General features: G+C 40.1%; 1 protein-coding gene across 10 annotated transcripts in view; it reads right to left on the reverse strand.

Moving 5' to 3' along the window:
* Positions 1-23,407, reverse strand: part of eml1 (EMAP like 1) — a 248,697-nt gene that overhangs the window by 13,284 nt on the left and 212,006 nt on the right. For all 10 annotated transcript variants that reach the window (XM_048537396.2, XM_059649108.1, XM_048537399.2 and 7 more), the window contains 10 exons: positions 23,251-23,346; positions 22,093-22,227; positions 20,728-20,827; positions 16,909-17,063; positions 8,851-8,976; positions 7,908-8,039; positions 7,268-7,335; positions 4,234-4,322; positions 2,614-2,711; positions 306-393 (listed from right to left, as the gene is read on the reverse strand). In XM_048537396.2, the coding sequence (XP_048393353.1) occupies positions 306-393; positions 2,614-2,711; positions 4,234-4,322; positions 7,268-7,335; positions 7,908-8,039; positions 8,851-8,976; positions 16,909-17,063; positions 20,728-20,827; positions 22,093-22,227; positions 23,251-23,346 (1,087 nt within the window). The remainder of the gene's footprint in view (positions 1-305; positions 394-2,613; positions 2,712-4,233; positions 4,323-7,267; positions 7,336-7,907; positions 8,040-8,850; positions 8,977-16,908; positions 17,064-20,727; positions 20,828-22,092; positions 22,228-23,250; positions 23,347-23,407) is intronic.

Raw genomic sequence — 23,407 nt, forward strand, 5'->3', positions numbered from 1 at the left:
CAGCCCCACCCCTCCTCTCTATTTCAGAGCTCCCTTCCCCTCCCCATTTCTGAAGAAGGGTCCCCACCTGAAACGTCAACTTCCCTGCTCCTCTCATGCTGCCGGGCCTGCTGTGTTCCTCCAGCTTCACACTGTATTGTCTCTGACTGCAGCATCAGCAGTTCTTGCTATCTCCGATAAGAAGTTTAATATTGGAATGTTGCAAATGTCTCTCATTCGCTTTTTGGTCGCATGAATTGTCCTTTTTAAAAAGAATTCACAAATCAAACTAACTTTAATTCAGAATGTAGAAAATGTGTACTCACAGTACAAGATCTCATAGTCCCCGGAATTAGACATTAAATACTGCGAATCAGTTGACCAGTCAAGATGTGTGATAAAACTTGAGTGACCCTATTGGTGGGGTAGGGAGGGGTTTGTAAGAAAAAAAGAGAATGACATCAAAATGAGACGTAAACCTGGTTGCAATTATACATATAACTCCCTGCCTTTGTGTTATTATTTCAAATATTACATGCACTAAAATGTTACAAAGCATTTTAACACTTCTTTTGATGCCTTATTTTCTTCAGGCAAGCTCTGCACAATTATTAATACCCTGAGTGAAATGTGAAATTTCTTACAGCACAATAAGAGGTGATGATTTCAAAGTGATTGAGTAATATCAATGGGATTAGTGTAAATGCTGCTATTGGATTAGCTGCTCATCATACACTCACAATCTTCATTCCTATTGGGGAGGAATATAATAGATGAATGATCTGACACCATTATCAGTTTACACTGACATCTAATGGATGGAGTAAAGTTGGATTTTCAGAGGGCAGGGGGTTGATTCTCAAAACTAAGACACATGGGATGGAAGGTAATGTAATGATTGGATAACAAACAGAAAACAGAGAGCAGGAATAATTGGGATATTCTCACATTGGCAGGTTGTGACTAGCAGGGTGCTTGAGCCCCAGCTGTTCATACACGATTTGCATTTTTGGACCAAATGTAATATTTCCAACTTTGCAAATGATACAAAGCTAAGCAGGAATGCATGGTGGGAGGAAGATATAAGATGTTTTCAGGAGGATTTGGACAGGCTTAGTGAGTTGGCAAGATCATGGCAAGTGGAATATAATGTGGAAAAATGTGAGGTTGTCCACTTTGGTGGGAAGAACATTGATGCACGAAATATTTTTTAAAAATTGAGAGACTGGAAAGTGTAGATGTGGAGAGGAACTTGGGTGTCCTTGCTGATAAGTGACTGAGAGCTAACATGAAGGTGCAGTAAACTGTTAGGAAGGCTAATTGAATGTCAGCCTTTATCACAAGAAGATTTAAGTACAGGAGTAATGAAGTCTTGCTTCAATTGTATGTGAGCTTACCTAGACTGCACCTGGAGTACAGTGTGCAGTTTTGGTCTCCTTACCTCAGGGAGCATATAATTGCCATAGAGGGAGTGCAACAGAAGTTCACCAGAGATTAGTAAGAACTGCGGATGCTGGAGACTGAGATAACACAGTGTAGAGCTGGAGGAAGACAGCAGGCCAGGCAGCATCAGAGGAGCAGGAAAACTGATGTTTTGGGTCAGGACCCTTCGTCAGCAATGGGGGGTGGGAAGGGTGCTCTGAAATAAATGGTGGGGGGAGGGTTGGGCTGGGGTAGGTAGAGCGGATGGTGATAGCAGGTAGGTAGTGGTGGGGATTGGTCAGTGAGGTGGGAGGTGCGGATAGGTGGGAGACAGGGCAGACAGGTCAAGGAGGCAGGGGTAATGGGGAGGGTTGGTCTTGGGATGAGGCCGGGGAGTGAGGAGATTTTGAAACTGGTAAAGTCCACGATGATACCATTGGGTTATGGGCTTACAAGGTGGAATATGAGGTGCTGCTCTTCCAGTTTCTGTGTGGTGTCATTGTGACACTGGAGGATGATCATGTCGTCCAGGGAGTGGGAGGGGGAGTTGAAGTGGTTTGCGACTGGGAGGTATTGTCATTTGTCGCGAACCAAGCATAGGTGCTCTAAAAAGCTGTCTCCGAGCCTCCACTTGGTCTCACCAATGTAGAGGAGGCCACATTGGGAACAGCTGATTTAATAGACCACATTAGCAGATGTGCAGGTGAACATCTGTCTGTGTAGACTTGTTCCCAGGATGGCAGGACTGTCCTATGAAGAACGATTGGGAATTTGGGCCTGTGTTCTCCAGAGTGTTGAAGAATGAGAGGTGGTTTCATTCAAACTTACAAAATATTTACATGGAAAGATAGAGTATCCTGTAAGATAATTGGAAGTCATTATGTCAGAGATAAAGAAACATTTCTTTACCCAGAAGACAGTGAATGTTTTTAATCTCTTCCCAGATAGTTGTTCAAGTTCAGACTTTGGGTATATTTAATATAACGGCTGATACAGTTTTGAATATCAATGATGTAAATAGTCATGGGGATAGTGTGGATAAAAGGCACTGAAGTGTTCGATCAGCCATAATAATCTTAAATGGCGTAGCAGGCTCAATGGGCTGAATGGCCTTCTTGGTTCCTAACATTACTCTCATTGATTTGATAAACCACTCTTGTAACGCAAAAACAACATGCAATGCAGTTTCAATTTTCATCAAATGCAACTTACTGAGCATTTACCAACTCGGCTGTATTTTCTGCCATTCTCATTAACTGTGTAGATGTAAATATAATTATCATGGGAGCCAATTGCTAAGAAATTTCCCTCTAAAAAAAAAGTACAAAGTAGAATAGATCACTAATAATAAAACTGGAATAAACTTGTACAGTTCAAAAGTACACTATCCTTCTCAATTAAAATAAAATGTCACTGGTTGACATGACTAACGTTACAGCAATATCAGTTAAATATTACTATCACAAATATCATCCTTCACCAGTTTCCATTATTTTTAATCCTATCATGCAGTCACTATGTCTCAATGACTGTCCATGTCTCACAAATTTAAACTCAATATTGCCAATGATATAATGCTGACATCAATATGATTGTTTGTCACAATGTAGACTTGTGATTGTGTCAGAAAAGGCAAACATTAAACACCTGCAATGCTAATTGTATTTTTGATTCAAACTAAAAAAGAATTGTGTCTCATTAGGGTGCAGGTAAATACATATTTTGCTGAATACTAATTGTCCAATTCTCTCTCACAGTCTTTAGCATAAAGCCACCTATCAGGTTATTCTGCACTGGGTATGCAGATCGTCAATATTTATATTAGCATCTCTCGGGTGCAAACTACAGGGGAAATGATCTAAATGAAAATACTAGACCTCAGGAATACTAAATAGGAATGTGCTTAGGAATTGAAATCTGGAACAAAACCTTTGTTAAAAACACAACGAGACGTTTAAACACATGAACCAGAAAATTGGAATGGTGCAGCTTTAATGAGAGCTAACAGCCATTTGGAGCCACAAGTCAGAGCATCAAGGTGTAGCCTTAGAACCAACAATAACAAAATCAAAAGCAAAGTGACTGCCAATCAAGGCATTCTGGGTGTCTGGATATCTAGCATTAGACTCCTTGCTCCTGCCGGGAGGAATTTCGTCAGAAAAGCTGTAAATGATGTATGGTCCTACGTCATCAGGAATGCCATTCGCCAGCCATTTGTTACACAATTACACTGCAGCTATAGGGAAACTGGTGATATATATAGACTGTCATCAACGGTAATCTATCATAATGTGGAAGACAACAAATAAATGGATAGAAAATTTGTTAAGGAGACAAGTAACCGTAATATAAATGCTGAAAAGTATAGCTTAGAGAACACCTGGTTCATTCTTGCCAAGATCGGAGAAAAAAAGGAGGTAAAAACTTGCTAAATTTTTGAAATTCGTTTTAGCAAAAACAATCATAGAATGGCACAATATAAAAGTAAGATCAGTAAACCCATCACATCTTTGCTAAGCTACCCAATTCATCTCAGATATCTATTCTTTTTGCTTTTTAAAAAAAATCAACGTTTTGGTATTTTTTCAATTGTAAAGGCAACAATAACTGAAAACGAAAAACTTAATGTGTACTGTAGTGATGAGTTATTTCCAGCACAGCAACTAGAACATATTAAAAATAATCAATACTAAAGTGAAAATAATAACTGCCTGTTATGTACCTGCAAACGTAAAGTTGTGAGAAGTTACACCAGTCAGTGAAGAGGTTTTGGGATGATCTCTTCTTTGCTAAATATAAACTTCTATTGAACTATTTAAAAGTGATGGGTACCTGGTGAATAACGCATGACTGAGAGCTGTTCATTTCCATCAGTGTGAACGGTCACCAGATCCTTTGACTCCGTATCCAGAACTAACCACCTATGTATAAAACAAATTAAACGATGATTCCATTGAAACCTAATTAAGTATGTCAAGCAATCTGAAGTGCAGAGCTAATCAGATTACTCAGCAACTTTTGTAGGAATTACTGATAAGTACAGGCCTGTATGTTCGCAGTTTTGAAGTCCTGCCTCCATTTCCAGTCAATATGGCTTCATACTAGTAGGAAAAGGGGATGGAGTGTGAAGTGCACAAATGTAAAACGCTTGTCCGCCCAGCCAATTTGAAATTAGTGCTGGATTTAAACACACTCCATTCTACATTGTTCTAAGGGCCTTAACCCACAGTGTGGGAATCTTGAATTGATGGAAAAGATATAATATTTTTGAATTGTGGGTAAAGTTTCTTTCAATGTCGAAGTTTAAAGTTATTTAAAGCCATAGCCTTTTAAAAATGAAAGAATTTAAAGCTGTCAATTAGAGTGAGCATTAAACACACGTTTTCCCAAGTGCACTGATTGACAAGCAACTGTTGTATAAATTGCCGTCTATTCTTGTGGTTTCAATATTCCAGGACTATGCAACTTCTAAATATTTGGGTGAGTTTCAAAACTAAATATATGAAGCTGAAAGGTGTGCTCTAATATTGATTCACTGTTTTAAACAGGCTATTGAAGGAATAGCTGCTTCTGATGTGGTTACAGAATAGAAGTTGAGGTAACAAGGTGTGGAGCTGGATGAACATAGCAGGCCAAGCAGCATCAGAGGAGCAGGAAGGCTGACGTTTTGGGCCTAGACTCTTCTTAGGTCTAGGCCCGAAATGTCAGCTTTTCTGCTCCTAAGATGCTGCTTGGCCTGCTATGTTCATCCAGCTATACACCTTGTCATCTCAGATTCTCCAGCATCTGCAGTTCTTACTATCACAAAATAGAAGATTGTTTGTATTTATAATGATTTGACCCCTTGAGGGGATTTAAAATTTTTGATTGGCTTTCATGATTGAAATGTTAAAAAATAGAGCTCTATTGGATTGTTGGAAATTTATTGTTTTCGTTTGCACATTTCTCCTTAAGTCTGTCAATATTGGGTGATATTGAAGGAGCCTGTAGGGGAGGTGTCAAATTGTATGGAAGGAACATGTGGGGTGTGGGAGAATGAGGGTTGAAGGCTACACAGACTAACACTTTACAAAATGGGGTGGATTCTCATGGAACTGAAGTAAGCCCTCTAACTAGCCCATCCTGGTTTTCACCCATTTCGAAGGCCACCTCTGAATGACCTCCAGAGGTAGAAGAGCCAATGGAATAAGGCTGGTGTCTCCCCAGAGCAAAATCTGCATGTGGCAGAATTCATCATATTGGCACAGATCAGCCAATTTGAGAAATCTCCACCTTGAGGCATTTGCCTCAGTTGTAAAAATCTAATCCATAAAATTAAGCCACTTTAGGATAGGGCACTGAAAATGGAGTTGTTCCATTTACGAAGAAAAATAAATTCCACCATGTCAATCACTAGCCACCACATGAGATTTACCGCAGTAATAAAGAACAGATTTTGTTGGTGTTACTTTTCTTTCAGTTTGTTTGGATCTCAGGTTAGGTTATTATAATACTGGGTGTCTAAAAATAATCGGTACTGATGACGATTCATGTTTGCTTGGTAATACTGGAGTTTCCAGTTAGGCCACTGGCATCTACCTGACAATGTAAAAGATTGCCCAGCTATGTCCTGTACACAAAAAGCAGGATCGAAGTTCAAGAAGATGACTCATCACCACCTGCTCAAGAGCAACTCTGGTCGAATAATAAGTGTTAGCCCAACCAGTGACACCTACATCCCACAAATAAATAATTTGAAAGAAACATTTCCCCGGTACAAGTTAAACAGGTACATGTACTGTTTATTTATTTGTTCCAAATGAATGGCCTATCCAAATCTACCGTATTTCAATTAGCATCTAAAATGATTAATTTGTACGTAAAAACCATATCAATACCAAAATGGCCCTTATTCACTTTAATATACTACTCATTTTGAGCTGGCAGCAATTCCTTGGCTTATCAATAGGTTTGACTGTATTGCAACATTTTATAATTCAAGCAATTAAACAGAAATTCTTGATTATTTTCTCCCTTTTAATACAAATGATGATTGAAATCATAGGGCGCAAGTTTTCAGGCCTTTATGTGGGACGTAGATTTAATTTTGCTGAGATGGTAGCAGACAGGAATTACAACATCTTCCTGAACCTGCCCTAATTAAGTTTATGATGACTTAAGGGCCTCATCTTGTCTGGGATGCAATCATTTTGGCTGGAGCTGAGATGAGAAACAGTCAGCTTACATTGGGATGGGGCTGGGAGGGTACAGTCCCTCAATATGCACTCAGTTGTCCACGACCAAGGGGCGGGTCCTAGATTGGCAGGTGGGTGGTGGGGTTCTCTTTGAGAGCCACCCACCCGACCTCACTTCCCATCCCCCTGACTCCACCTGTCTCTCTACCACCCAAACATGAGAAACCAACACTGCCACCCACCAGCAAACAACACTCAGTTTTACCATCAGCAATCCTCCATCCTTGGGAGTCCAGGTATTCTGTCATGCATGCTGCAGTACAACCTCCACCATGGGGCTGCTGAGTTCGAGGCTCACTGGCCTCTGACTGGCCAGCAGCTCCGGGAAGGTGGAATTTTCGGCTCCAAGATCCTAATCTTTTTTAGGAAGCCAATCAGCTGCCAGAAGATCCAGTGGGTTTTCTCACCTTAGTAGGCTGCAGGTTCTGTCCCAGAAACTCTTCTACTTCCAGACTTTTTCCAAACAGAAGGTCTTGGTCTTGATTGTTTATAACGTTAACTTCAGAAAATGTCATCTGTGCATAACAATTTTTTTTGTTCTTCTCTAAATGTACATTATTAGATGTTTTAAACAAACCAGCAATTGTCATTGTGGAGTCTGACTGATGGAGAAGCTTCTTATTCATACTCACCTTCCAGTTTGGGTTCCTATAGCAACAACACATCCTGATGGGTGGAAACCAGCAGATTGAGCTGGGTCCTAGAATTTCAAGGAAACATATTCAGAAGCATAGACTGTTAGTAATAGATTAATTGAACCCCACTGCACTGAGAGGTTTGAAATCTCATTTGTTTGAACATGTACAGTAATTATGTAGGTGGAATGTTTCCTGCTAAGCAAACATTTCCTTACAATAACAGTGTTTTAATAATTAAACAATGCTGCAACCATATCTGCTGTGCAAAAACCTGTTTCTTCCCATTAGTAAAAGTTATTTAAATACAAGGCAAAAATTATTTCAATGGCTTAAACCAAATTTATTTTTTTTTATCTGTTTCCAATTCCCTCTGTACGGATCTCCCTGCTTTGCCTGTCCTAAACTCTAAGTGCACTTGCCAATATGTTTCTTCACCTACTATTTTGCTACTAACATTCTTTCTTCAGTGGAACTTTGCCTGAGTCTTATTTTCCTCAACAAGTTTTTAAAACTTAAAGTTCTAACTAATTCTTCATTAATCTCATATTTTTGCTATTCTTTTCAAGGTGGGTAATGTTATGCAATAATCTAAGTTTTCCAATTACCAATAAGAAAATCTAGAAAATAAGGATACCTCTATGATTTTGCTCCAAATGGTCTGATGCGAGACAGCATCCCATAGAGTGATATGTTTGTCATGCCCGCAAGTTAGAAACTGTTCCTTATTTGGATGACTGGCCAAACCCCACAATTCATCTGTGTGACCCTACAGGTATTGTAAAAGATATAATGCAAATAAATGCTCTTAGAAATCAGTCTCAAGAGCTAAACTGAAAAAAACTTTCCAGAAATCAAATTCAGAATAACATAGGAAATGCCTTGGGAGATAAGGAGATTATAAACATTATTTTCTGTGACAAGTTTATCCAAAATCGTTACTTTGGAAATGTTGAATTTATCTCTCAGCAAAATAAAATTACCAATAATGACAATGGGTATCAAATATTACTGATTAGCTTGGTCTTAGTTTGAGAAGTTTGATACATTTATTGTCTAAAAAGGTTTCTCTGGTTAAGAGGATTGCAAATGGGCAGCCTGCACAAAAAGCGACCAATTCTCCACAATGCACTACAGTTGACTGCTCACTAATGTCTTCAAATGTCATTGAATATTTATTACTATGAAGATTCATTGGCCACTGTGCATGATGAACAATAAAAGCAAATGTCGCCTCCCCAGCTGCGGTGAACTGAAATACAACAGCAGCAATTGAAATTCATACTATTGCCCATTATATTGCACTGTTACACCACAGCCAAGAATAATCTCAGAGATGGAAAGCCAACCTGCTCTGGGCCTTACAAAAGGATGTGTATAAATCTCAAGTTTGAATGGTCACTTTGACTGTGGCAGGTTCCACATGAGTGATTTGCAATGGGAACTAATCAGGGGTAGAATCGAGAATGGTTTATGCCCTATGGTCGCAAATGCAGTAATGATTTGTGAAAATTCCTCCCTGCAACCCAAGGAAACTGCAAAGATAATGCAGGCATGTTTTATAATCATCTGCTCCTTACCTGGGTGATAGGGTGAAAGTCTCCAGATAAAGTGCCTTGTAGAATGAAATTCCTTGTTGTGCCAATTAGCAATACTTCTCCCCTTCCTTTAGTTACTGTCCTCACTGGACCAAATTGCTCAGGAACCTTCATTAAAAAGAAGAAGGGTTATTAACCAGATTCTGTATAAGTCTGATCAACACAAGAAATGCTATTTACCCTTTTGGCAGGGTGTTTGTATTATTAAAACAACTGGATAAATTTGTATTATTGCAATAAACTGTTGGTGTCACAACATTGAGATTTTATCATTTGGTTTCACAGACCTATTCATTTTTGGAATTTTAAAAATGTAACCCTGCTGCTGATAATATTCAGATTATCAAGGTGGCATTTCTTCATCATACCAAAGGTATTACTTTATTTTATCTGACAAAACATACAAGCAACACAACAGTGGAGATGGCAAAGTATGTATTACTACGGAATACATTTTATTTTCCTGTTTTTCAGGGTCTAACACCACCTCTAAATTGAATTTAAAGTAGTAGTAAATTTCCTCGACTCGATCCAACAATTAATATAATTGATCATTTGACATATTAAGCTGTGGATAATTTGAGGTCAGCAAGTAGGTTGAAATGACCTAAACCTACTTTCCTTTTGAAGATGAGAGACATTCAGTGAATCTGGGCAATATTTAAAGACAGGTGTAACAAGTTCTTAGCTTGTTTTATTTTGTAACAGACACAAACATAAATAAAGAGGTTTGATGAGGGTTAAGATGAGACGTATGTTACTTTCCACAATCAACCTCAAATAACACTAAAGTGGGCATTGTTTGAATTAAACCAATAAAAAAATCATTCAAAGAAGTTTTTAGATCCACTCCAAGAGCTGATCAATCAATCACTTAAAAACAAATGGAATAATGTGGTAGTAGCAGACACAATGCTCCAATTCGAACAGACTTAGTCTCTGTGAACCCTCGTGTGTTTTTGCTTTTAAACTAGTAACTCCGGGGTGCTAAGGCCTTGCCTGATTCAAACAAAATACTTCTAATTTTGAAAGGCTTGCTTGCGAACACAGAAAACATTTCCAAAATTGCCGACTGCAAAAATAATTATGCTCATGTCTGTATTTGTTTTTTTAAAACATAGAGCTTGCTTGCTGTTCTATACTGGTTACTGAATAAGCAAACATTACATTTTAAAATTCATTTCCTTGTTTGCAAATCCCCCCAAGGCCTCGTTCCTCTCTATCTTTGTAACGTCCTCCAACCGTACAATCATTCAAAGTGGTCACGTTTCTCCAACTTTGGTCTCTTGAGAGTCCATGATTTTAAACATTCCATTCAATGGTGGCCAATCCACCAGCTACCACGGTTCTAAGTTCGGGAAATGCTTCTGTAAACATTTCCCTCTTTGTCGTACTTTTTTAAAAAATCTCTTGTTTGACCAAACTTTTAGTCTTTGGTTCCCCCAATTCTCTCATTTGACTTGCTGCCAAATCTTGTTCAACAACTCTTTTGGCCAGTGCCTTAGGACATCGTATAAAACTACATAAATACATAAAAACAGGTCCCTTTCCATCAATGAATGGCTAACAGAGAAAAATGCCAAGGTAATAAAAAAATTAGGTTGAATTCAAAGCATTTTCTGTCAGGGCTATATAGTAAAGGTAATTTTTAAGGCTTTATATTGATGAAATTGAAACGTAGGGCTCGAAGATACAGGCCGTAACAGAGGAAATTCCAGAAGGCCTAATGCATAGAGTGATTCCATGCTGACCACTATATTGATCTTTTGAAAGATTTCAGGCTCTTCATTTGTCTGATTTGTGGCTCACTTGGAACCCTGCTTCCATCTTTTAACAGCCTGGTTGTGATGAAAGAACATAGTCAGGAAAGTGTGACGGGGTGGACAGAGCAGGTCAGTTTATTTTGGGAAACATGAATGTTGAATGGTGTACACCAATTTGTGCTACTTTAAAAATTTTAACATTACTATGCATTTAATGTTCTGAATACAATGGTGGGAATTGTGTTTGTCCCATCCTAGTAATTTTAATTGAACATCTGCTTTCTTGAGATTCTTGCAAAAAAAAACAACATTATGTATTTTAGTCCTTTGGGGAGGTGGGGTACTTCAAATTTCACAGTGTGATGATTAAAGTAATGAAATTTGTGGTACTTCTTTTGTTCAAAATACTGAACTTGAAGAATTGATTTAAGTTTTAGAGCTAAGAAGAAAAATAGGTCGAGGAAATTGAAACAAATCCTTTCTGGCAGTTGAAAAATACAATGAGTGCATTCTTCGAGGCATCTAAGCAATGTGGGCTATGACAAGATTCATGACAGAATTGAACGAGCAGTCTAGAGAGACCCATCTCGGCATAAGAAGCATCTCCCTCCATCTTTTATGCTATCTTTTAAGTGGAGTACCAAGTTTCTGGCTGGGTAGCAGCAACCTGCCAAGTAGATAGGATTGTTCTTGTTAAATGCCATGCTAATGGCCCAACTCGCATCATTACGTTCAGCTTTCTAAGCAAACTCTCCAGACAAGCCAGATGTTGAGAATGCGTGACAGGGAGACCAAGGCTGGTAAATTCAGCTCTCAAAAGGACCTCCATAGTTGGACACCAGACACCAATATCTCAACTCAATGTGCACTGTGTACATGAACCCCCATATCCACAGATATTGGCATTTGACATGTGCCAGCATCTAGGAACCATCATGGCACATCTCTGATTCACTTAAAAGATGCTTCTCCTCTTTGGGCTGCACTGACAATCATCATTATGATGTTGCAGCAAGGACTCTATGTGATCGGAAATACACAGCTCATTGGGTTGCATTTCCGCAGCCTTCATTTGCTCTCATACCACTTACTCATTCCAGGCCTATCTAGATGCTCATAGCATCCCTGCCCTGCCTTTTGCATTCTGCCCCCTCAGCCAGAGGTATCAGGCTCATATTACTTCTGTCACGTCTTGCTGTTTAGTACACACACACACACAGACACACAGACACAGACACAGACACACACACACATCCTGGTTGTCAGCCAAAAACAATCAAGTGAAGGGAGATATTCTTCACTCAGTGCCCTGGGACAGTTAGTTGACTACAGCCTTTGATACCAGCCCAGGGCGTTGGGCTCGGTCGGTCAGCCATTCAGGGTGGTCAGAGTCTGACTGCTACCAACATCGTGGGTGAAGAGCTGAATGGCAATCTCAGAGTAAGTTAGCATGGTCTGGTCTTGTGGCCTCCACTGCTGGTCCTGGGAGAATAGAAAGTCTCACATCTGCAATGCTAAGTCCAAAATCTGCATCCAGGTCGCTACCTGAAAAATGTAGCATTGGTTTTCCCCGTCTTTCAAGTCTGGGGCAAATGTCAAGAACAGTGCTCTGGGCTGACAGTGCTTGTCAAGGTGTACAAGAGTCCTTTAAAGATGGCACAGGTGCAAAGGGTACTGGTGAGTTCTGGGATATCCACCTAGCGCCAAGTTGTTTTAGGGCAACAGCATGTGTTAAGATAGCGCCAGATATGAAGAGCAGAGCAAGTTGTGAGTTTGGTAAGATACGGCGATAAATCTCACTAGGCCTTGCAGCAGAAGTTCTTCCAAGAAACTCAGGGCAACTCAGTCTTTGCCAAAGAATGGAAGATTCAGTCCAATGACAATGTATTTACTGATTAAACAGTGTTCCGACACCTCCAGAAACAGGTGGCAATGGTGATGGGGGGGGGGGGCACATTGAGAAAAAAAACTGAGCAGTTCACTGACACCTCCACCAGCAGGTGGCGACTGCAAAGAAGTAAAGCTGGAGTACTCAAATGGACCCCAACTAGTATAAAAAAAAACTGTCTTTGATGGAAGGAAGGAGCAGATTGACAAGAGATTCGTCAGCCTCATGTAAGCCATTGGCTTTGTTCCATGTGCATTTTGTAAATAGTTCCATTTATGTTCTTAACTTCCCTTCCTACTTGGAATGCCCAGGTGGCAGTGGAATTTGGAATCCTTGATTCATGATCTTGGGTTTTCCATGTATTCAAATCTCATGTTAAATTCCTGGCGTAGATGGCACAAATCCATAGCACAACCGTCCAGTCATTGTGGATGAGGTTGAAAGGCATCTGGCCAAGATGGAGCAGTTGGTGGAGGCGTTGAAGCTGGCAACATCCCTGAGGGAAGCCAAAGCTGCTTTAGGTTCACTACAGACACAGGCATTGGCAGAGGGAATCTGCGTTGTTCACTAGACAGTCAGTGCAAAACCTCATAAGGTGCTTCCCCTCTAACTAGGATTCCTCTAATGAGGAAACATTGCAAGTGTCTCTGTTGTCTTGATCCACAGTTACAAAACCACCGACCCATCACAGAACAAAACACTGAAGAGTCATCATTCTGAACAGGCACTTAGGATTTTACACATACACCAGAATGACATTTGGGCTCCGCAATACCCAGTCAACCTTTATGTGTTTGATGTATGCAGCCTTTGGTGACCTTTATTTCCAGTCTGACTTTATCTATCTGGGCAATATGCCCATCTTCAGCTTGATATTCGGAGAGACCATTGCAAAGTCTAGACACTACCTAAGACCATTCATCACAGTTCAACTTGAAAGTCAAACCAGAGAATCACCAACTCTTCTGGAAAGAGGTAAAGTACCTGGGACACTTTGTTTCCAAGGAATGCATTACTCCTAATGATGAGAAAATCCAAGTGATAGAGCAGTGGCCTTGGCCTAAGACAGGGAGGGAGCTTGCATGGGTTCCTTGGTCTACTTGGATGTTACAGGAGGTTTGTGCAAGGCAGGTGGTTGCCCCTTTCCACAATTTGCTGAGGAAACCATAGAATGCTGAAGGAGAAGTTAGAAAAGGATGCACAAAGAAAGCATGGTACTTCATGAAACATCCCATGGATTTGGACTCCAGCATGTGATGGCTCTTTCTGCACTCCCAAATAGAAGCATTTCTTATTAAGTGTCCTTGACTGCCCAGATCTCCATCTTCCTTTCATACTGGATAACAAAACCAATCTCCTTGAACCAAGAGTCATAGGTTCAAGGGCAGAAAAGAGTGGTTATTGCTCCCAACAGTGGGACTCTTGAGCTGAATGAGAGGAACACGGAGAATTACTCCAAGATGAAACTTGAACTTTGAGGTGGACCATTTCCCGAGATTCAGAGGCACACTGATTGATGCAGAGTTCACGGAATCACAGGATCATTCCGGTGCAGAATGAGGCCATTTGACCTATCCTATCAGACATGGTTCTATGATCTAGTGCCAGCCTTTCCTTCCTGACTCTGCACGTTGTTTCTATCCAAAGCTTCAGGTGAACCTGCCTCCACCATATTTCTGGGCAATGCATTCTAGGTCCTAACTACCCTCTGTGTGAAAAAAAAATCACATCATCCTTGCTTTGCTTGCACATCACTTTAAACCTGTGCCCTCTCATTCTTGTTCTTTTTAGAAAATCCTCCCTATCCACTCTATTTAGCTTGTTCATGATTTTGAAAACCTCAATCAAATCTACTTTCAGTCTTCTTCTCTTCAGGGAGAACAGTTCAACTTCTTCTATCTGTCCGTATAACTGAGGTATTAAGTTTGAAATGTTTTCCAACAACAACCAACTTAGCTACTTCCAAACATCTGCCTAGCTGGGAGCAACGTCCATCTAATGGGCTGCTGAACATGCACAGTTTTGATTCCAGATCCAGTATAGATCAGGCAAACACTAAAGCCCTTTTTGTCAGAAGACAGTCCACTGAAGGAAATTTGCCTGGCTGGAGGTACTGGGGCTGATGTTACGCCCATGTCTATACCCCAAATCAAAGGCAGAGTTCTAGCCCCATTTCCCACTGACATTCAGACTAAGATCCAGTGGCATGTTACTGATGAGCTAGATGCATACCAGGTCTAGTCAGGTTTCTGGTTTCACCATTGCCCTCTATTGTAAAAGATGGCCTCAGACAACTTCAGCTTATTGGCACTACTACTGGAAAGCACAACATCAACCAAGCCGCTGCCAGCTAATGAGGGAGTCCAAGTCAATATAGAAACCGTTGAGATGCTGGGAGGGGACCAGAGCAGAGAATGAAGTCCTCAATCAGCTGATTCATGCTAAAGAGAGCGAGTAGGGGGGTTGTAGGAACTCATCTTTTCTGACAGCCTCATGTGTCAAATGTTGGTTGCAGTTCATGATCAAAGAGGACTCCAAGTGACAGAAAAGATCATTACCCTGACCAGAGGGTGCTGTTTCTGGCTTGAGTTGGCAGCTGCTATTTATGACTACTGCAGAAATTGGGCGAGTTGTACTTTGGCCAAAGCAAAGACGTGAGGTCACCCTAGCATGGGATCACTACTCACCAAGATGTTCCAGTACTTAAGCCTAATAGTGATGGGACTGGAGCACATTCTGGAACTGGTTTATGATGACAATAACACCCCACACTCATTCACAGGCTATTTTCCACAGCATGTCTTCTCTGGATGAGACCCAGCCCTTCCTACGTACTATCTCTTCACCATACCTTTTGGTGGCTTGGTTAATGAGTGGAGAGTCTATCATTTAAGGTTAGGCCAGGTACCCAAAACGGCATTCTAGAGGACTGAGAGAAACTCAGACAAAAAAACTGACCTTCCAATCGGTACAAGGTGTTCCTCTGAAATTGGAATATCAGGGGTCGGGATAAGAGACAGTACATTTGGGACCCTGGGCCCATAGGCTCATCAAGTGGCTGGACAAACAGGGATATGCCTATTATGTTGGATCAATAGCTTGGGAGGGTGGGTGGATGCAGTCTCAGAAAACAGTTCACTGAGGAAAACTGACTGAGGCCAGAGTCTAGTGGATTCAACAGTGCCATGGAATATGAAGTGTCAGTGTGTGTTGACTGAAGTAAAGCAGAGTCAGAAGCAATGCAAAATCACAGATTGACCTGTGCATTGTAAATCCAGTGGTTACATCCAATGTGAGGACCTTACTTTGGCCCTGGAAGATGGTGCAGAGGTGACCTGCTAGAAGGCAGAAACGGTGACAAGTTTCATTCATAGAACAACTCCTGGAGCTCTGACTAACCAAAACCACAATGGGGGCGATCTGCTACAGAACCTGGATCCCTTGGTTGGTACCTGTACAGCTGAGATGCTAAGGTCTGTTCAAGCAAATGCTGGCTATATCCCCAAACCCTACCATTTGCTCAGATCAGTACTGCCAGAAGAGAATGCTGCTAATAATACAGACTCAAACAATATACTGAACATGGCACAATTCACTCTGCTCAGCACATGGTCACTGTGTGCTGTCACAGCTGGCAGGTTTCAAGCAGGGAAGAGCGTAATGGGATTACTCCTATATTTTCTGGTCTGTAGCAGCAAGTGTTGACAGTGATAGAAGGCAGTGAGCTGAGCCATTTCTCAGGACTTTCCCAGCAGGGGCAATGGTGGGGGAGGGCAGCTGGAGCAGTCAAATGGACTCTCACTGGGGAAGAAAAAAACTGACTTTGGTGGGGTAAGGACAGCATAAATACAAAGAATTGTTCAGCTCAATGTAATCCATAGGCTTTGTTCCATGTGGATACTATAATTAGATTCTTGTAGATCCTTAATTTCCTTTACTGTTTACAATGCCAGTGGAATTAAAGACACCTGATTCTTAGTCTTCGGGTCTTCCTTGTGTTTAAATTTCATGCAACAACAGTAATCAACATCCATCAAATTAGTCAGAAACAAACTAGTAAGGAAAACTTCAAATTTGGAAAAGCGTAATTCCAAAGTCACCTCTCCCACCTAAGCATACTGCACATACCGTCGGCCAAGTTACATACACATCCTTCAAGTGCTGCATCTCAATTCTTTAATCACTATGAAGATTAGCACTTTATTTGCAGGACAATCTTACTAAGACATCTGAAGTTCTAGTCTGTTAAAACCAATTTTAGAATGTTGCTGGGGAGGTGAAGTCAGTGGCTTATTAGTCAAGTTAGGAATATTCAGCAACAGAGCCAGAGTTGTTAGGTTGCTATCTAGGAACTGGGAAATGATTCTATCACTGGATTAGAAGTCTCACCTCAGTTTCTTGGATTTTCTGATAATTGCGGTCCCAGGAGATCAACTTTCGATCTTTTCCACCACCTGATACGAGAGTGCCATCGCGCAGCATGCAAAGTGCAAATATACCCCCTTCATGGGCCCCCTGAATAGCATAGCTAATGCGGTTGGTACCTAAGATAAGATGTCACAATAATACAACCATATATAACAGAAACAAAATGGACAAAGAATTGTATAGATCAAGTTTCCACCCAATTCTTCAAAAAAGAATTGCAGTATGTGCTTCAATGGTTACAAAGCCACTTAGGAAAAGTAATTAGCAGCAGCATTTACGAGCAAATTACATTAAAGGGATGAGGCTGAACTTTTAGCTCTTAGCAAATTTTGCTGTGAGTATTGTGAGTTCCTTTGTTTGATAAATTTCATTCATCCTATTCACAGCGATGGATTCAAAAGGTAGACTAAGGCAGCCTGAGTCATAAATAGAGGAGAAAGCTCACTCCTAATAGATTGCTTTGTCGCGTTTCTAAGGTTCTTTTTAACATTAAAAAAGAGTATTCTGTTCTTTCATTTTTACACCCTTACTTACTCCTAACAACTACTTCCGAAAAGGAAAACTTTAGTTTCAGACTTAAGCAGAAACTAGTTAAACTGAAAGTCTGAGCATATTAGGGTGCTGTCTTCACAGGGAAATCACATGTCAAATTCCGAATTTAAAATCATATTTGCAATTTTTGCACAGCATGTTGAAATGTCAATCAATATCAGGCTAAAGTTTCATCTTTAGCAGAAAATCATTAATTGCCAGCCTGAATTTTCAATAACTCCCCTGAAACAGAGACCCAGATTTTTGCAGAGTTGCAATGACTCGGTAGCCGTTTAAAAATAACCAGATCTGGGATTCCTGTTCTAATCCTAGCACCAACAATTTTTACCCCCACAAGATAAGCATGTATGTTGTGAGATTCCTGCAACTACTGACCTTGGCAGTTGCCATAGCATGAGGCAGACACTGCCTGGCCCCTTGCAATTCTTGTTGGCATTATCCTGTAGATTTGATTTAAAGTCCAGACTGAAAGCCCAATGTTAGGACAGAACTATTGACTTTGCTTGAATTACAGTTTTATATGATTCTTAGAATAATTTTTTTTCTCTCTGTGACCTCTCCTGTTAATGTCATAATGTTTATTTGCAAGAAATGAAGAGGGATGAAATACTTGAAGCCCCTGTTCTTTGATATTTTATTGATCTGTTTGGCACTTTAGCAGGTTAGTAGGAACATAAGCGTCTTGTCCAAAAGAATTTGGAATTGGGATTTTTTTAAGCAGTTCCAAAAATGTCATTGCTACTACAGGGTTCATTGGTTTAGAAGATACGCAAGTACTACTAAGGGCGGGTGCACGTCATTTGTTGGTATTGAGTTGATGTGGGCCTAAAATAAGGCCTGGGGAGTGGATGAAATGGCATGAACAGTCCTTTGGTTGACATGAATTGACATGGAGATGGCATGGGAAATGGGTGGGTGTGGATGAAAACTAGAGACCCTAAAAAGTCACGACAGAACTGGGGCAGTCCAAGATTGCCAAACTAGGCCTTTTAAGAAGTCCACTTCAGTACTCTGCTAATCCTGTGGATACCTAAATTCCAACTTCTGGGGGAAATGTGTCCACCTCCATTCACAGTTACCAACCTGTCCTCCCAGCATAACGTGAAAATTTAGGAGCTGGAGTGAAATAGAATCCCTACAGTGTGCAAAAAGGCCCTTCAGCTCAGCAAGTCCACACCGAACCTCAGAGCACCCCACTTAGACACATCCCCCTACAACCCACCTAACCTACACCTTCCTGAACACTATGGGCAACTTAGCATGGCCAATCCACCTAGCCTGCATACCTATAGACTGTGGGAGGAAACCTGACAACCAGAGAAAACCCACGCAGACACGGGGAAAATGTGTAAACTCCACACAGACAGTCACCTGAGGGTGGAATCGAACCCAGGTCCCTGGCTCTGTAAGGCAGCAGTGCTAACCACTGAGACATTGTGCTGCCCTACTGGTTGGATCTTAAAGATTATCTTGAGGTAGGTTGCTCGCCAAGCTGGTTTGTTGTTCCGCAGACGTTTCGTTACCGTGCTTGGTAACATCCTCAGTGCCAGCTGGAGCATGTTGTGCCTGTAGGTCTCTAAGGTTTTGGAGTAGATCTGTAGCTGGGGTTGTGGGTGTTGAGGGTGGTTGGCTCACCGAGCTGGTTTGTTGTTCCACAGACGTTTCGTTACCACTGAACTGAGGACATTACTAAGCATGGTAACGACTGCAGTTCCATGGCTGCCATGGGGCAGCACTGTTGCTCAGTGGGCGGCACTGCTGCTTCACAGTGCCAGAGTCCTAGGTTCAATTCCAGCCTCGGGTGATGATCTGTGTGGATTTTGTACATTCTCCCTGTGTCTGTGTGGACTTCCTGTGGGTGCTCTGGTTTCCTCACAAAGCCCAAAGATGTGCAGGTTAGATGGATTGGCCATGCTAAATTACCATAGTGTGCAGGCAAGGTGGGTTAGCTATGGTAAATGTGGGGATAGGGCAAGATGAGATGCTCGATGAGATGCTCTCTAGGGATCCAGGCTTGATGGGCTAAATAGCCTCTATTTGCACTGTAAGGACCCTATGGTCACTTTTAGTAATGATCTGAGAGACCATCAGGACATGCAACTCCAGGTGACTGATATCAGCAGATAGACATTGAAACAGCAGATTTCACAAAAGCTTTTGATCCTGTCCTCACCAAGAATCCAAATACTAAAATGGGTATGGGTAGCAAACGATCCTTTCCTCGCCCAGCGTAATGGGACTACTTGTAACATCCCAATCATCAATTTAACTGAGATTGGTTAATTCAGCACAGAGATTATGGGCTTTTGGATCTACAAGGCTTCAAGGCTCTTATGGTGCTGTCCCTACTTCTGAGCCAGTTGACCTAGGTTCAAATCCCACCTGATCCAGAAATGTGTCATGACATCTTTGAACAGATTGATTAGAGACCATCTGCAAAGCTCAATTTATGCATTTGCCTGCATCCAAATATGATCTTGTGGTGCGGTGGTAGTGTTCAAATCCAATCTACCTCAAAGGTGTGTAATAACATCTCTGAACAAGTTGTTTAAAATTTATTTATATGTTTGCCTGCTTAAAGAAGGAGTTCTTACAGTGCAGTGATTGTGTATCTACCTCTATGCCAGAAGACCTGGATTCAAATCCTACAGTCTCTCGAAATGTGTCATAGCAGACAGGCTTTAAAAGAACTCACCATCTTGATCAGCAAATGCTTTGAGGCAACCAAAAAATTGTATTCAAAATATGTTTTGGGTGTTGCTTAACAACTTGTTTTGTTACATTTTTCTCTTTCACAGAAATCAAACTCAACAAAACGGGGGAGATCAGAGATCCACTGAGCCTGGCCTTAAAAAGTGTGGTATGGTCCTCATTGAAATAATCTTTCGTTTTTCATACATTCTACTCTGTTCTACTGACAGATTATTGTCATAAGTTATGAAATACAATCACAGTGGCATTTGCTGAATAATGTCCGATCCCTTTTTATACATTTAGTGGTGATCTTTTAATTTGTGCAACTTTATTATTCACACAGATCATCGCCCGAGGCTGGAATTGAACCTAGGATTCTGGCACTGTGAAGCAGCAGTGCCGCCCACTTAATTTCAAGCAACTTTGCTCATGATTTAATGGCTGACATTAAAATTAGATTTCACGATCATTTAAGAGAAAATGAACAACAGAACTAAAATGTGACTGGAAAAGTAAAATTTGCCACAATCTCACCTTTTCCCCAGACTAGAATATTTCCACTCGAATCCCCAGTTATTGTATCTCCATTCTCAGCAAAGGTCGCACACAGCACAAACTTTGGTTTCTCATGTTTCTGAAATGAAGAAATACATTTAAATATTATCCAACATTGGATTTTTTTCAAACAATATATAATATTTTTAAGTAATTTCAACCAAACATTTGTTTTGGTATGTGACACTCTACCACACACCCTTATTATCCAGGCCTTTGCCAGTATTCTTTCAATTCATTAGAATATAAGAAGAAATTCTGATGCTCGGAAGTGTTTTGCAGATGTTTCTAGGTACAGTTGACATTATTTTCACAGTCAGTCAATCAATTTCATCTAAACTTCAATGTCAATTTACTTTTTTAATGTAGTTTTCTGGTTTGTCCACTCTCTACTGGCACTAAATAGCCCTTATTATAGTGCCTTCAGCATGACTATTACTAAGTTACCAAGTATTTTTTCTCAGGAATTGGATGACTTTGACTATGGCTATTTCTTAACCTGGGAAATAATATGTTGCTGTTATGAATCATTTACTTAAAACCAAAATTATTCCTGTTAGAACACGGTGTTGAAAGATCATGGTCAAATCTCCTAGTAACAGTTGCACTGAAATCCCATTTAATGCCTAATTAACCTGTACAATATAATTCTATTTTCATCACTATGAAATTATTATAGTCAACATGGTACTGCGTACTCACGGTTCTGAGGAAGGGTCACTGGACCTGAAACATTTATTCTGATTTTGTTTCACAGATGATGCCAGACCTGCTGAGTTTTTCCAGCAACTTCTGTTTGTGTTCCTGATTTACAGCATACAGTTTTTACTGCATACTCATTGCCTTGACAAGTTTTGTATTTCACTAATCTAAAGATTCGACACTCTTGTTAAAGATTATTGATGTAGATAACCTGTAGATTTCAGTACAGAATTCCAGTGTTACTCCTCCGTTTTAATGGTGTAGCCTGGTTTCTGGTTCATTCTTGTTCTCTTTAGTTTTTGTTCCAGTTGAATTATGCTAATTAAAATTCAATGTTTTTGTCATTCATTTTTGTGTAATAAGTGCAGCTGCATTATCGAAGAAAGTATATAATCATATAACTAAGGGACACTTGCGATCCAGTGGTATTGCGCCTTCCCATGAGTTAGGAGTCCTAGGTTCAAGTTCCAACTGCTAAGTGTGTACTAACATCACTAAACAAATTGATGAGGAAAATACTTACAACCATACAGCTGGTTGAATAGTGCTACATAGTTATGTTTTTGGGCTAATGTATCACTTAAGCGTTTATTTAATTGATAAAACTCACGTGCTTCTAGTTTTTATATAATACAACCTTACCTCAAACAACCCTTGTTTCTTTGTGAAAGACCCTCCTTCCAGTGTCCAAAAGTAAATGTGTGATTTTCCACAGGTAACAATGACGTTGGTCTCTGTTGGATGGAAATCTGCTGCAAAGACTGGTTCATTTGAACACTGGCAAGGATACAAGAAAACACACGTTCATATACTGTTCCGAAGCAACCAACATTTGTACAGAACACAGAGTTAACTTCAGGGGCACAATTTCTGGTTTTATACCTGCTTCAACTCACTCTGTACATTTGATTTATTAAATCCTCCATTCATAATTGTTGGAATACCTTTATTATTTTTAGACAGTGTATGAACAAACTGACCTCAAGCATTTGCTACTGCCTATCTTAACCAATCTGAAAGGAATTGCTAAAGAGAAGTAAAGGTCATTCTTCACATTCCTGTCCCTCAGTCACTCACTACAATCTGAAAAACTCAATAATGGCAATTCATTTATAACATACAACAACATTCTGCAATTGGGAGCAAACTCAATGCAGTTCAGTTAGTGGAATATAGCCTTAAAATTATTAACGGCAGAAATTAAACCTTAAAAATCATTTTATAGTATCTAGATTAGGGAAGATAACTCATACTTTCAGTGTAAAATTATTCAATGTTCCGCAAAGTTATTTGAAATATCCTTATAGAGTTTTCGGAACATGACCATAAGTGACTTCAATATAGTCTACAAAAGAGATGTGAAAAACACTATAAGGCAGCAGGTACGTTCTGCTATTGTCTGTGTACTTCACATCTCTTTTTAAATAAATGCCTGATTTTTTTAGGAACTAGGTGGAAGCCTGACAAAATGACAAGTTATTGAATCATAGAGATGTGAAGCGTACATTTGATAAATTATAAAATACAATTCCTGCATTTATCTTTTTTTTTGGGTGTGCAGTTTCCTGTCAAAATTATTATTTACTTATGTTTTCGAGTATAGCCTATAGATTCCCTCGTACACACTCTCTTTCACCCTTCCATTCCCAGGACAAAAATAATACAAAATTAGAGAGAACAGATTGCAATATAAATAATTGACATGATTATTTTTGTGTTGACCAAACAGCTAATTAAATACAATAATGAAATATAATATTTGCCATATTACAGCCTTAAAAAAGCTAAGGAAGAACATACCTTAATATCACCAAGTCTCTCAACTTTCTGCCAATCCCATACTGAAAGGACATGATCATTAGAATCATCGACTGCGCATAAGGTACAGCCTCCATTCTTAAAAAGAAATGGGATGAAAGTACACACATAACACAATTTTCTTCAGTGTTTATCAGAA

The sequence above is a fragment of the Stegostoma tigrinum genome, chromosome 10, assembly GCF_030684315.1.
Source record: "Stegostoma tigrinum isolate sSteTig4 chromosome 10, sSteTig4.hap1, whole genome shotgun sequence".
NCBI classification, from domain to species: Eukaryota; Metazoa; Chordata; class Chondrichthyes; order Orectolobiformes; family Stegostomatidae; genus Stegostoma; species Stegostoma tigrinum.